At 45.8% G+C, this 11,994-nt stretch overlaps 1 protein-coding gene across 1 annotated transcript; it reads right to left on the reverse strand.

Annotated features, from left to right (window-relative positions):
- Positions 1-330: 330 nt before the first annotated feature.
- FBXO2 (F-box protein 2) lies at positions 331-11,760 on the reverse strand. Its single transcript, XM_074192150.1, has 6 exons — positions 11,630-11,760; positions 7,201-7,479; positions 4,103-4,232; positions 3,920-4,015; positions 3,433-3,568; positions 331-1,522 (listed from the first exon to the last, which is right to left on the reverse strand). Exons 1-6 carry the CDS (start codon positions 11,649-11,651, stop codon positions 1,388-1,390), a joined length of 798 nt encoding a protein of 265 aa, XP_074048251.1. The 5' UTR covers positions 11,652-11,760; the 3' UTR covers positions 331-1,387.
- Between the last annotated feature and the right edge of the window lie 234 nt (positions 11,761-11,994).

Consider the following 11,994-nt stretch of genomic DNA (forward strand, 5'->3'; position numbering starts at 1 on the left):
GAAACTGAGGTCAAGAGAAATGAAGTGACTCTGACTCCAATCCAGTGCCTTTTTCACTGAACTATGAGCAAATCACTTCACTTCTCTCAACCTCACTATAAAATGAGGGAGTTAGACAAGACTTCCCTTGGTCCTTTGCAGCTCAAAATCCAATGACTCTCAAAAGTTTATTCTCAATGTGAGATATTCCTGAAAACTTGCTCTTACTCAAAGGCATCTGAGCACAGGGACACTTCAGTGAGAGACTATCCAACTTATATAGGCAGGTGGTGCCAATGGCCCAACCCAGCAACCATAGGTCCCCAGAGAGAGCCGGGACCCAGTGGCAGCAGACACAGTGGTTTTATTAGTTGTCCTCTTCCAGAGGCACCAACTCAGCACATTTCAGGTCTTCTTAGCCTCAACCAAGGTGGGTGACAGAAAAGTCAAATAGCTGATGGACTAGTAATCTGCCCCCAAATCCACAGAAGAAGAAAATTAGCATTGGCTATTAAAGGGTTGAGACCTCCTTTGGGGGAGAAAAAGGTTGACCAATGGAGCCAGGGATATTAATGACCACATTTCTAGCCAGGGAGGAGCCCCACTTCCCCACTGGCCACCATGGTCAAAGGTAAAACTGGACTCTGTTTATATAGATGATGCCAAGGGAGAGGTGGGCTCATGTTTCAGCACCAGTTTATGCAAAGGAGTAGGAGCTGGACCAAGTGCCTCTTCTCACACAGGCATTTCAAGAGGGCTAAGGGAATGGGTTGGGCCAAACAAAGACTTCCTTTGGTTTTTCTGGTTTCTGCCACCGGAATGCTCAAGTATCAGCCGGGCTCCAAGTTCCCAGTTCGCTGATTTTCTTTCTCACCTTATCTCCTCCAGCTTTTACAATCGCAGTCCTTGTTTGCTGGCCAGACCAGGCAGTGGCAGCTTAACCTGGCCCCAGCTCCCAGGCCCTCACATGAGGCCCAAGTCACAACAGAACCTGGACTGATTCCAGTGCTAGGAAATGGAAGGGTTGGAGCCCAATGATTTCTTTTTTTTCAGGCATTTTGAGCTAATTCAAAATGGGAAATTTTGATCATTATAGAAGATGGTTGGGCAGACATGCAAATAATACGCAGTTATATACTAATGAGTTCTCTTCCCCCACCCTTTAGGAGTTCCCATGGGAACAGGGTCTAAGGAGAACAGGAGGGACACCCAAGGAAGAAAGACAGAAATCAGAGAGAGTGCATAGTGTAGAGGCAAAAGTCTAGCTTCCAGGACCCCCCAGGTCTCCCCAAGAGTCAAGAGCCCAGAGAAGGATAAGAACTCTAGAACTTGGCCCTTCTCCAGCCTACAGAGCAGCACCCACAGCTGAGACAGCTCCTAGCCTCTGAGAAGGAAAGCCCAGGTCCGGTTAGGGTTCCACCATCACACTGCTGTTGGTTACCCGGACACCAAACCAACCCTTCCAGTAGACTGTGTCCTGGCCTCCATGCTCAAAGCGGACAAATCGAACTCCTGGTCCATAGTCTTTGAAGGTGTGGGAGATCTGTGGAGATGGAAATCAGGGTCACACACACACACACACACACACACACACACACACACACACACACACACACTCCTTTCTGGCTCTCAGTAGCACCTTAGTGCAATGAAGGAGACAATAATAAAACCAAGACTTTCAAAACCCCCTCTCTTCCTTTTACTTCCCAAAAGGGACTTGTGTATGACAGTTATCCACATTTTTGTCTAACCCATCACTTCTATGAAGAAAAGGACTGGATCCTCTTTCTTTCTATCACCTCCATCACTATCGAGAAGAATTTATTTATTCATGTGTTTACCCTAACAAACCAGCTCAGTTACTCCCACTCCCCCATATGATCATTTATTTCTGCAACATTTACTCTAATCTCTCTCTATTAATCCCATCTTTTAGAGAATTTTTAAAAAATCCTTCTTCAACAAGTTTCCTCTCAACACATACACACATACACACCTCCCTTTTTTTCTATTAACTCAATAACCATCCTGATACTTTACAGTGGAAGGGAAAGAGTTCTGAAATTTTCTTCCCCTGCAATGGAGGAAGAATCAAAAGATCTCAGATCAAATGTCCCAGATCCATTTACTTATTACCAGTGTGACCCAGAACAATAACCTTCCAGAACCCCAATTTCCTTAACAACAAACTTAGGAGCCTGGAGTAGCTGATCTCTGAGGTCCCTTCCAACTCTTTCTATGATCTATGATTCTGTACTGAGTTAGAGAATGAGTTCCCTGAGAATAGAGATTGTCTCTATCCACCAATGCTTCCCAAATCCAATCTTTGAGTTCTGTCTTTCCATAGTCAGGGTTTTACATACCTAGGACCTGGTTAGCAATAGATCTCAGCTACAGAACTAGGGTACCATATCTGGGTTGGAACCTTTCCGGTCCAAGTAAGGAACTACCTATCTCAAGCTCTCTGGTTCCAAGACAAGCCTGTGGCAACTATTTGTGCCCTGAAGATAGGAGACACAGCTCTCGGTCCATGAACCTTCTTTCCTTCTCTTCCCTCTCCCCAACTCCACCTAGCCCCTGTTCTGAGCTGGACCCAATCCTTCCTCTATCTGTCCTATGAGACAAATAGATAACTACTCAGATTTCAGGGATAGAATAGAACTGGTGCCTGATCTCCTGTCCTTGGGGGCTCAAGTCCCTATTGCTTTTGCCCTGTCTCCTATCTCCATCCATTTGCTACCTAGGGCTCAAACCCTAACATCAAGTGGGAAGGAATCTCAGAAAGCATCTAGTCTAAGCTTCACTGCCCTTGACAACATTCTTGCTAAGGAATCACCTAACTTCTTCTTAGAGATGAGACACTGTCACCCTCTTGGAAAACTCTGGTTGTGGGGACCTTTTCCCTTCACATTAAACCTCTGCATTTTCTCCTCACTATTCTATATTCTACTTGGTCCCAGAAGTGAGGACAGGTCTGTTCCTCTTCCTTCCTCTTCTGAACCACCCATTCAATTCTTCGAGACAACTTTGAGACAATCCTAGCTAGACAATAGTCTTGCCCCATGCTAAGCCTTCCCTTCTGTGCTCCAGGTTAAATGGAGCAATTCCTTCCAAGGAGGTGGTCATATGGTAGGCAGACCTCCTCCAAATCAAGTTAGGACATTTCTTTCCTATTCACCTTATGCTTTCCAATTATTGATTTATGTTTTACCCATCATTACCAGTCATGGACTGTAAGCTCCATGAAGGACCAGGAGGATTACCTCTTCCTAAGTTTCCCAGTCCCACAGCTTGCCTCTTTCCTAGGTCTCAGCCCAAGGTAGTGCCAGACAGGTCTTCTCCAACCTCCCCAAGAAGGGAAAAAACCACCACCCCACCCCCAATCCCTTCAGCTAATTAAGTCCCTTTGTCTAAGCCCAAGTTTGCCCTGAATCTCCATGGATTCCTTGTCACCTCACTCCAGCCTGTGTCACCATTCTGCGGCACTGCCACCGTCCCACTCTTATATTCTGCCAGGACATCCTCATGCTCCGATAGCAGCTTCACACACAGCTCGTAGAGGCAGCTGGCATCACTCCTACCCGAGTACCTGCAGAGGAGCAGTCTCAGTCTCACCCCTTTTCACCTTCCCTAGCACCCTCCCACCCTCACTTACTCCCACTATGTCCCCCTCCAAAAAAGAAGGGTGAGTGATATATTTTACACTTTCAAACCTCTCAACCCCCCTTCCATCATCTCTCCCACCCCCCCACCCCGCAAAAGATACCAACAAGTCACTCCAGTTCTTGTAAAGGAGACGAGGCATTCTATACCCTAGCCCACACTGCAGCCTCATCCCTCCTTCCCAGTCAACTCCAGATGTTTCCTAACTGGAAGAGCCCAAAGCTCTCCACCCTACCTCTGTGGTTCCTCATCTCTACCCTAATGGTTTGTCTCTCACCAGTCCTTCACCACAATGGCGGGCTGAGTGGTGTCCAACATTTCCTCCCAGTACCCCTCTGCCCGCAGATCAATAACTTGGGCCTTGCGGCACCACCTGAGGGGAAAAAGGGGTTAAAAGAAGAGAAATCTACCCCTGCCCTTCTCTCTTATCCCCCACCCAGAGCCCATCCTATTCCCTTACTCGTAAGAAGTGACGAAGTATTTCTTGACATTCTCATCTTCTGGAAAATCATATCCACAGTCCCCAGGAACTTCTTCCACCTTCCAGCCATCTCCACCATGCTCCATCTCCCCCCAGGCCTCAAACTCATCTGTAGAGAGGCAAAAGCAGAGCTTGTTGTTGCAGACACAGAACACTTAATTTCTCTTCTACAAATCAACTAGGCCCAAGACTGGATAGTATGGAGAGGAAAACAGGTGTGACTTTGGCTTGGGATTAAGGGAAACATTTTAAATAAAACAAGAAGTATATCAAATCTGGCCTCAGACACAAGCTGTGTGACCTTGGGCAATTCACTTAATCCTTATTGCCTCAAAAAACCCAAGAAGTGTAAACTGGGGTTGGCTGCTTCAGAATCCAGGCTTGACCTAGACCTCATCTTGTGGTTGGAGCAAGGAGAGGGTCATTTTAGCCACTGGGTACCTCCATTCCATGCCTCCTTGTTCTCCTAAGTCCAGTGAACTAAGAAGGGACAGTGACTGTCTCACAGTGTACTTTAAGTCACAAAGTACCATGCCTTATTTTTTCCTAGCCCCTATTAATCAACCAAACAATTATTTATTAAGCGGTACGTGCCAGGGTACTAGGGATTCAAAGCAGAAGTGAAACAACCCTTGCTTTCAATCATTTTAGTCCTTATCCCATAATCACAAAGGGGTCATTGTCCTGAACACACTGAGGTCTCCCCCAACCTCCCTCACAGAATTTCAAAGATGCAGGGACTGATCCCTAAAAAAAAAAAAGGAGGAAAAAGTCCTTCTAATAGCTAAATTAAGTAAACATTCAGCCTTTGCTTGAAATGATACATCTTCCTTCTAAGGAGGAAGAGCCCATTCTCTCCAGAAGCAGTCCATTCTACTTCTGAACAGTCCTCATTATTCAGAAATTTGTCTTTACGTTGAGAGAACAAACTAACTAACTCCTTCTTGGAGAAGCCGATAGGAAGGGGCTAGGGAGTCACAAGAGATTTGAATCTACCCTTTTAGGACATCTTTCTCCAGTGACTGCTCAGACCCTCATTCCCAGAAGGGATCAGATGGATCAGTTATGGAAGGGGTAGTTATAAAATTGAATGACTAAGCTGGGAACCCCAAAAGATCATAATAACCCAGGCAGCTAAGTGGCACAGTGGGTAGAGGATCAGCCCTGGAATCAGGAGGACCTGAATTCAAATTCAGCCTCAGACACTTTTATTAATTGCCTAGCTATGTGACCTTGGGCAAGTCACTTAATTCTGTTGCTTTGGAAAAAGACAACAGAAAGTAGCATAGTTCCCCTTAGAATCCAGATTTAGAGGAAGAAAAGACTCTAAAGAGTATATGGTCCAATCACACAATTTTACAATTGAGAAAACTGAGGCTAGAGTAGTGAAATGACTAGTCCAGAGTCACATAAACAGTAAAAAGTAGGGTCTGGATACAAACTCAGGTCCTTGATACCCTACATCCTCTATCTCCATGTTGGGCTGAATCCATCAAGATAAAATTTAGTACAAATGGATGTAAAGTCTTGTTATTGTATTATGAAAAAAAAGCTACAGGACTAGACCAGTAGTGTCAAAATCAGACAGAAGCAGGTGATTCATGAGGATCCCCGTGGACCACATATTGACTTAGAAAACCACATATTAACATTATCTATGTTTTATTGTATTTTTAAATTAATTCTGTTGAATATTTCTCAATTACAATTTAATCTGGTTCATTGTCTTTAGGAGGGTTGTTTGATGTCTCTGGGTTATATAACAATACCTGTGAGGTGGAGGGGGGTGGGATCTGGGGCTCTAAGTGGATCACAGTTCAGTCAGTAGTCCAAAAAAGGGAATGGTATCTTGGGATACATTAACAAATGAAACAATCCTGATCAGTCCCTATCCAAGGTCCTGAATTCAGTTCTGAGCGCCATATTTTGGACAGGTCATGGATAAGCTGAGGAGAGTCCAGAGAAAGGCAGTTAAGATGGTAGAGAGCCTCAATTCCATGACATAGAAAGATAATTTAAAGGAATTAGAGCTGTTTGATCTGGAGAGGCTATTTGGGTCAGGGGGTGGATGTGGCATGAGATAGGGTGGCAGAATCTCTATTTTTAGGTATTTTAGGGGCTGGCTCAGGAAAGAGGGTTTAGTCTCCCCAACTTCACAGAGGACAAAGGCAATAATCAGAAGATGTAGAGAGGAAAGTTTTGGTTTGATGTAAGGAGCTTCCAACCTTTTGGTTACTTTAGATACTTAGATTTAGGGGAGAAGGTAGGATTAGAACCAAGAATTCCAGCCTAGTCAACTGCAAGCTGACTGGCCAGTTGTCAAGGTACACTGAAAAAGTACTACTTGAATACAAGTTGGACTGGATGCCCTCCAGGGTTCCTTCCTACCCCAGGTAGGGTCACCCCTAAATAAGGCAATGATGTCACAGATACAGACCCTAAAGTGAGTTGACTTCTATTAAGGTTATTTAAGGGTGATCCTATCCGGAAGGGGTAGATGGATGAGGTGACTTGCAAGTCTGCATAGTCTATGACCTATCCCCAAATTCAATCACTTCCATGGTCAATGACACAAGGGCTTTATTACTAATCAATCAGAGGTCCTTTTACTTGCCTCAGCTGCCAGGTGGGGGAAGGATGGTGTTGGTATTGGTGTCTATGAATTCAAATCTAGATTTCTGACTTCCCTCCCCTATCTCTTTTCTCTTTCCCCTCATTTTTTACTTCCCCTTCCCTCTCGATTTCCTTTTCTTTTTACCTTGCTTTTTATTCCCCACTTCCCTTTTATCCCCCCTTGTCAATTCCTTTTTCTTCCTTTCCTCTTTTTCCTTTCCCTTCCTTTCACTCCACTCTCCTCCCTTCCCTCTCCTTTCCCTCTCTTCTATTATCTCTCCCTCCTCTCCTCTCTCCCACATCCTTTCCTTTCCCTTTCTTCTCTCTCTCTCTCTTCTTCTTCTTCTTCTTCTTCTTCTTCTTCTTCTTCTTCTTCTTCTTCTTCTTCTTCTCCTCTTTCCCCATCCCCTCCCTGACCTCTCCCTCCTTTCACTTTCCCTACCTTCTCAGTCAATTTCCTTTACCTTCTCCAAAAACATTCTTGAGCAGATTTCTCTTCCACTTGCTGAGAAAATAGAAGACTTGCCAGTTGTCCCGATCCTCCTCACTCTGCTCCTCCCCTGCCAACCCCTCTTGCTGGCACTTGAGGAGCCAGATTGAAGCAGTATCCACCAGGGCTTTCCACTGCAGGCACACCAGGCGGCAGATGAGCACCAGTTCAGTGGCAGGCACAGAGGACAGAATTTGAATCAGAACAGGTTCAGGCAGGTCTTCCATTCCTGTTTCTGGCTGGTCCAGGCTCTCTGGGGACAGAATGGGTAGAAAATGGAACAGAATTTGCATCAGTCTTGGGATCATGGCTTCTCTTCTTCAAGCTTCCCCACTGGAAACAACAACTAAAATTATCAGCCCCCACTTAACTTTGAGAGACAACAAAGTTTATAACAGAAAGAGATCTGCATCTGGAGTAAAAGAACTTGATTTCAAATTACACCTCTGATATGACCTTGGACAAGTCACTTAATCTTCCTTGGCCAGTTTCCTCTTCTGTCCCATGAGGGGATTATGTAGGACTGATTGGTTTCTGGGGTCTCTTCCAGCTCTAAGTGTGGGATCATAGCATCCTCAATTCCACAAACAATGCTCTGGAAATACTAGGAATTTAGATGATGATGATGATTTAAATTGAAAAAGCACATGCCAAGGACTAGGACAGAGAAAATACAGTGTGTTAGCTAACCCAAACCCTGGGTTCTTGGACTCTGAGATAGCAGTACACATTTCTCTAGTGCTTGGAGTGTTTTGTAAAGTACTTTCCCCAGAATGTCCCTGAGACAAGGCAAAGACTGTTAATCCCATTTCACAGATGAGGAAATTGAGGCTCCAGTGACTTCAAGGGATAGTCTTGGGTCCCTAAGATACCATGATCCTTGGATCTCTAGAGTTGGAAGAGACCTCAGAGGTTATCTAGTCTATCCAATACTCTCATTTTGTATAAGACCCAGGAAGGATTAGATATGTCCTTCCAGTCATACACTAGTAATAAACAAAAGAGGTGGGATTTGAATCCAGGTCAACTGATATCCTTTGGATCTCCACTAGGTTTTCTATGGAAGTATCATAGGACATTCAGTCTAGAAACAAAAGGAAGATCAACTAATACACCTTCCTCCTTTTATAGTCAGAAAATTGAGTAGCAGAGAGGAGAGAATGAAATGCAAGGTCACACAGGTAGAAGACATCAGAGTCAGGATTTGAACTCAGGTCCCATTACTTTCAGGAAATTGAAACTATTTCAAGGTCCAGTTTAAATACCACCTCTTCCAGAAAAACCACCCCTACCCTGACACATAAAGAGCTTTATAAATCCTCCTCCCCACATACGTCCCATCTATTCCCTTCTTTCCCATATACTGAATTATGCTAGAATTATTGATCAGCCAATCAATGAGCATTTATCAAGCACCTCCCAGCCAGGTTCTGTGCAAAGCACTGAAGCTCCAGATACAAAGAATGGTACAATCCCTGCTTTTGGAACACTTGCATTCTGCCCCTGTGCTACCTCATCTCCCTGTATACTCAAGGACAGAAGTCTGGTCTGACTCATCCCTAGGAGTGTTTTGCCAAAGGTCTGACACATAATTGGCATTGGATAAGTATTGATTTGAAATGGAATTATATGCCTCTGAGGCACTAAATGCCAGCTGGGCAGTGCAATGGATAGAGCACCATCCCTGGAGTCAGGAGTAACTAAGTTCAAATTTGGCCTCAGACACTTGACTCAGACTTAGCAGCTGTGTGATCTTGGGCAAGTCACTTAACCCTGATTGTCTCACATCCAGGGCCATCTCCAGTCATCCTGATTCATATCTAGTCACTGGGACCCAGATGGTTCCAGAAAAAAGAATGAGGCTGGTGACTTAGCACACCAACCCTTCACTCTACTCTAATTTACATGCTTGTCATGGCATCATGTCCCTGATACCATGCTCTTCTTTGAGAACAAAGGACAAACATCTATCAAACACATGGAGCCCAGCTTCCCCTACCCCTTTAGAGGTGGGATGGAGATAAGAATTTTCCTACCATTTTACAGAAAGGGAATCTGAGAGAATAATGGAAAGATTTGGACAAAATGATGCAGTGAAGCAATGAAAAGGAGAAAAGCAGACAATTAGCAATAGAGAGGAAAGGAAAATGAAGGTGTAATTGCAGCGACCAATCTTGAACTCTGCAAGAGAGGAAAGGAAATGCATCTTCATTCAAGATGAATGTAAATACTATCAGATTTGGTCACTGCAGCACTGTCTTTCTTCTTCACAAAGGTAGGGGTGGGGAGGGAGTCCAAATATGTTTTTTTATATAAATAGAAGAGGAACTAAATGTTATGTGATTATGATAGCCAAGTTTGAGCACCTTCCTGACTTCTATACAGAGGTGGGGTTCTGTGGGTGTGAAATACAGCCTACAGTCATAAGGGAGAATGATTAATATGTTAGTTTTGCTGTGTTACTTTTCTCTATTCTTTTCTTTTGATCCTTTTCTATAAAAGATAATTCTGAGAGAAGTGGGGAGGGGGTATCTTGGGAAATGAATGCAATGTAAAAACAAAAAGGATCCAGTTTAAAAAATTAAAGGAAAAACATAGACACAGTTTTTTAAAAGAAGAAATAAAGAGAACCTGAGGTCCAGAATGTTTGGTGACTTTCCCTGGATCACCAAGATTATAAAACTCTACCCTGTAGATGAGGACATTCTCTTGGGACCAGAACCTAGGTGTTCTAACCACTTCTTTGTCTTCAGGGTCCAGCTCAGGTCCTGGCTGGACACTTGATGCTCTCAGGAAGGCACACCCTGCTCCAGTCAGCTCTCTTGGCCCCTGGCTCTGTGCTTTGAACCCAGGATCTGGTTACCTCCTTACCCCCCTATCTCTTCCACACACAACTACCTATATTGTTGCTGGTTGGAAAGTTATCTGGCTTCTGGAAACTGCCACAGGAGCTGACTCACTCACCTAGATTTAGCCCCTGAGACCAGGGAATTAGTGGACCCTGGGAACAACAGGTCCTTCATTCTGGGGCCATGCAGAGGGTACAGTGGAGAGACAGTATGGCACCATAGAAAGAATGCTGGCTTTGGCATCAGGAAACCTGAGGTCAATCTCCAGTTCTTCTATTCATACTATCTTTGGAATCCTGGGTAAGTCACTTCATGTCTCTGAAACTCAGTTTCCTTATCTGTAAAATGAGGGTGTTGGACTATATGAGGTTAATTCTATGAGTCAAGTATAGGCAAAGCTGTTAGAGGGTAGGGGTATTTAAATTTTTAAATCTGATTTAAGCAGGATGGTAATTAAGGGCTCTCAGGCACACAGGTTCAAATACATCTGGACGAGATTCCCTCAATCAATCAAGAAGGATTGATTAAAGGCTTGCAGTGAGCCAGGAATTGTGCTGGAGATAAAACGATAAGTGAAACCCCTGGCCTCAAAGAGTTTGGGCATGGGTGGGAAATGAGCAGAATTGAAAATCCATCTTGAGACAGTCTCCCCTGGTCTCCAACTCTAGTCTTAGCCTTCCCCATCAAGTCTAAAAGTCCAGCTAGAGATGCCCCCCTCCATCTTCCCAATGTACACACTGACTCAGCAAATGGCCTCTCCACCTATGGAAGGAAGAACATAGCTTTATGTTCTCAGACTCATTGTTCTACCTCTCTGCACACCCTCTTGGTCGACCCCCTACCGTGGATAGTACTTGATGGGTTCCTCTTTCTCCAGTGACCTTAACAACCTGGCCCTTGCTGCCTCACTGACCAGCCTGCCACCACTGAGAGATGATAGTGCCATTAAGGTAAAGAGGAGAGCAAGATGGTTTTCAGATAGTGAGAAGCGGAGGGAGGGGAAGGAGGGGCAGAAAAGGAAAAGGAAGGGAAGACAGGCTTGGAGGGCAGGGGAAGGCAAGGGAAGAGGAGAGGTATCATTGGCTGAGATGCCATAGGGAAAGAGATTATGGGTGAAAGGCTGAGCTAAGGGGATACTGAACCAAACTGCAAATTAAACATTGTGCTTTTCTCCTTCACACACCTGACTCAGCTTCTCCCCCAAGTCCACCCCTCCTCCCCAAACTAAAACAGCCGCACCAGCCTAGAGTTCTATGTCAGACCCCACTGACACAGGCTTCTCTGGAGAGACCTAGAAGAAGTAGATGGAAGAGCCTAAAAGAAAAATTCCGTGTCCCGCGCTGAAGGAGAAACTGAGGCCAGGAGGAGGTGGATCTCATACAAACCGTCAATAGCGCTAAGCCCCTCTTCAGCAAGCTACCTTCACCCACTTTTGCTGCCCTTTGTCGCCTTCTCCTGTGCCTCACCCCCCCTTCCTCACCACCCACCCCGTGGCGGGGGATGACTGGCGCCCCCACGCTGGCGACTTGTCTGGTCGCCTGGGTCCCCCTCTACCTGGATCACCGTCTCCTTCCATGTCTTCCAGGGGCCGGGGACGCTGCTCTCAGGGGAGGAGGGGGGGACGGTCCAGATGCTCCTCTCCTGCGGGTCCCTGGCAGCCAGCTGCTCCGCCCTCCTCGGCCAGGCCCAGGCTCTCCCGGCTCCGCTGCGCTCGCTGCTCTCCGGCGCCGATGCGGCCAGGCGAGGCTGGCCAGCTCCTCTTAAAGGGAGCCGCTCCCCCGCCCTGGCCCGCCCAACTCCTCCCCTGCCCTTGGCTCCTGGCCCAGTTCGGCTCCGCTGGGAACCGAGGGGCGATCCCGGCCCCTCCTCCGGCTCCATGGCCAGCTCCTTGGCCCTGTAATACTTAGAGGGCACCCAAG

This window comes from Macrotis lagotis, chromosome 1 (assembly GCF_037893015.1).
Source record: "Macrotis lagotis isolate mMagLag1 chromosome 1, bilby.v1.9.chrom.fasta, whole genome shotgun sequence".
In the NCBI taxonomy this organism is placed as follows: Eukaryota; Metazoa; Chordata; class Mammalia; order Peramelemorphia; family Peramelidae; genus Macrotis; species Macrotis lagotis.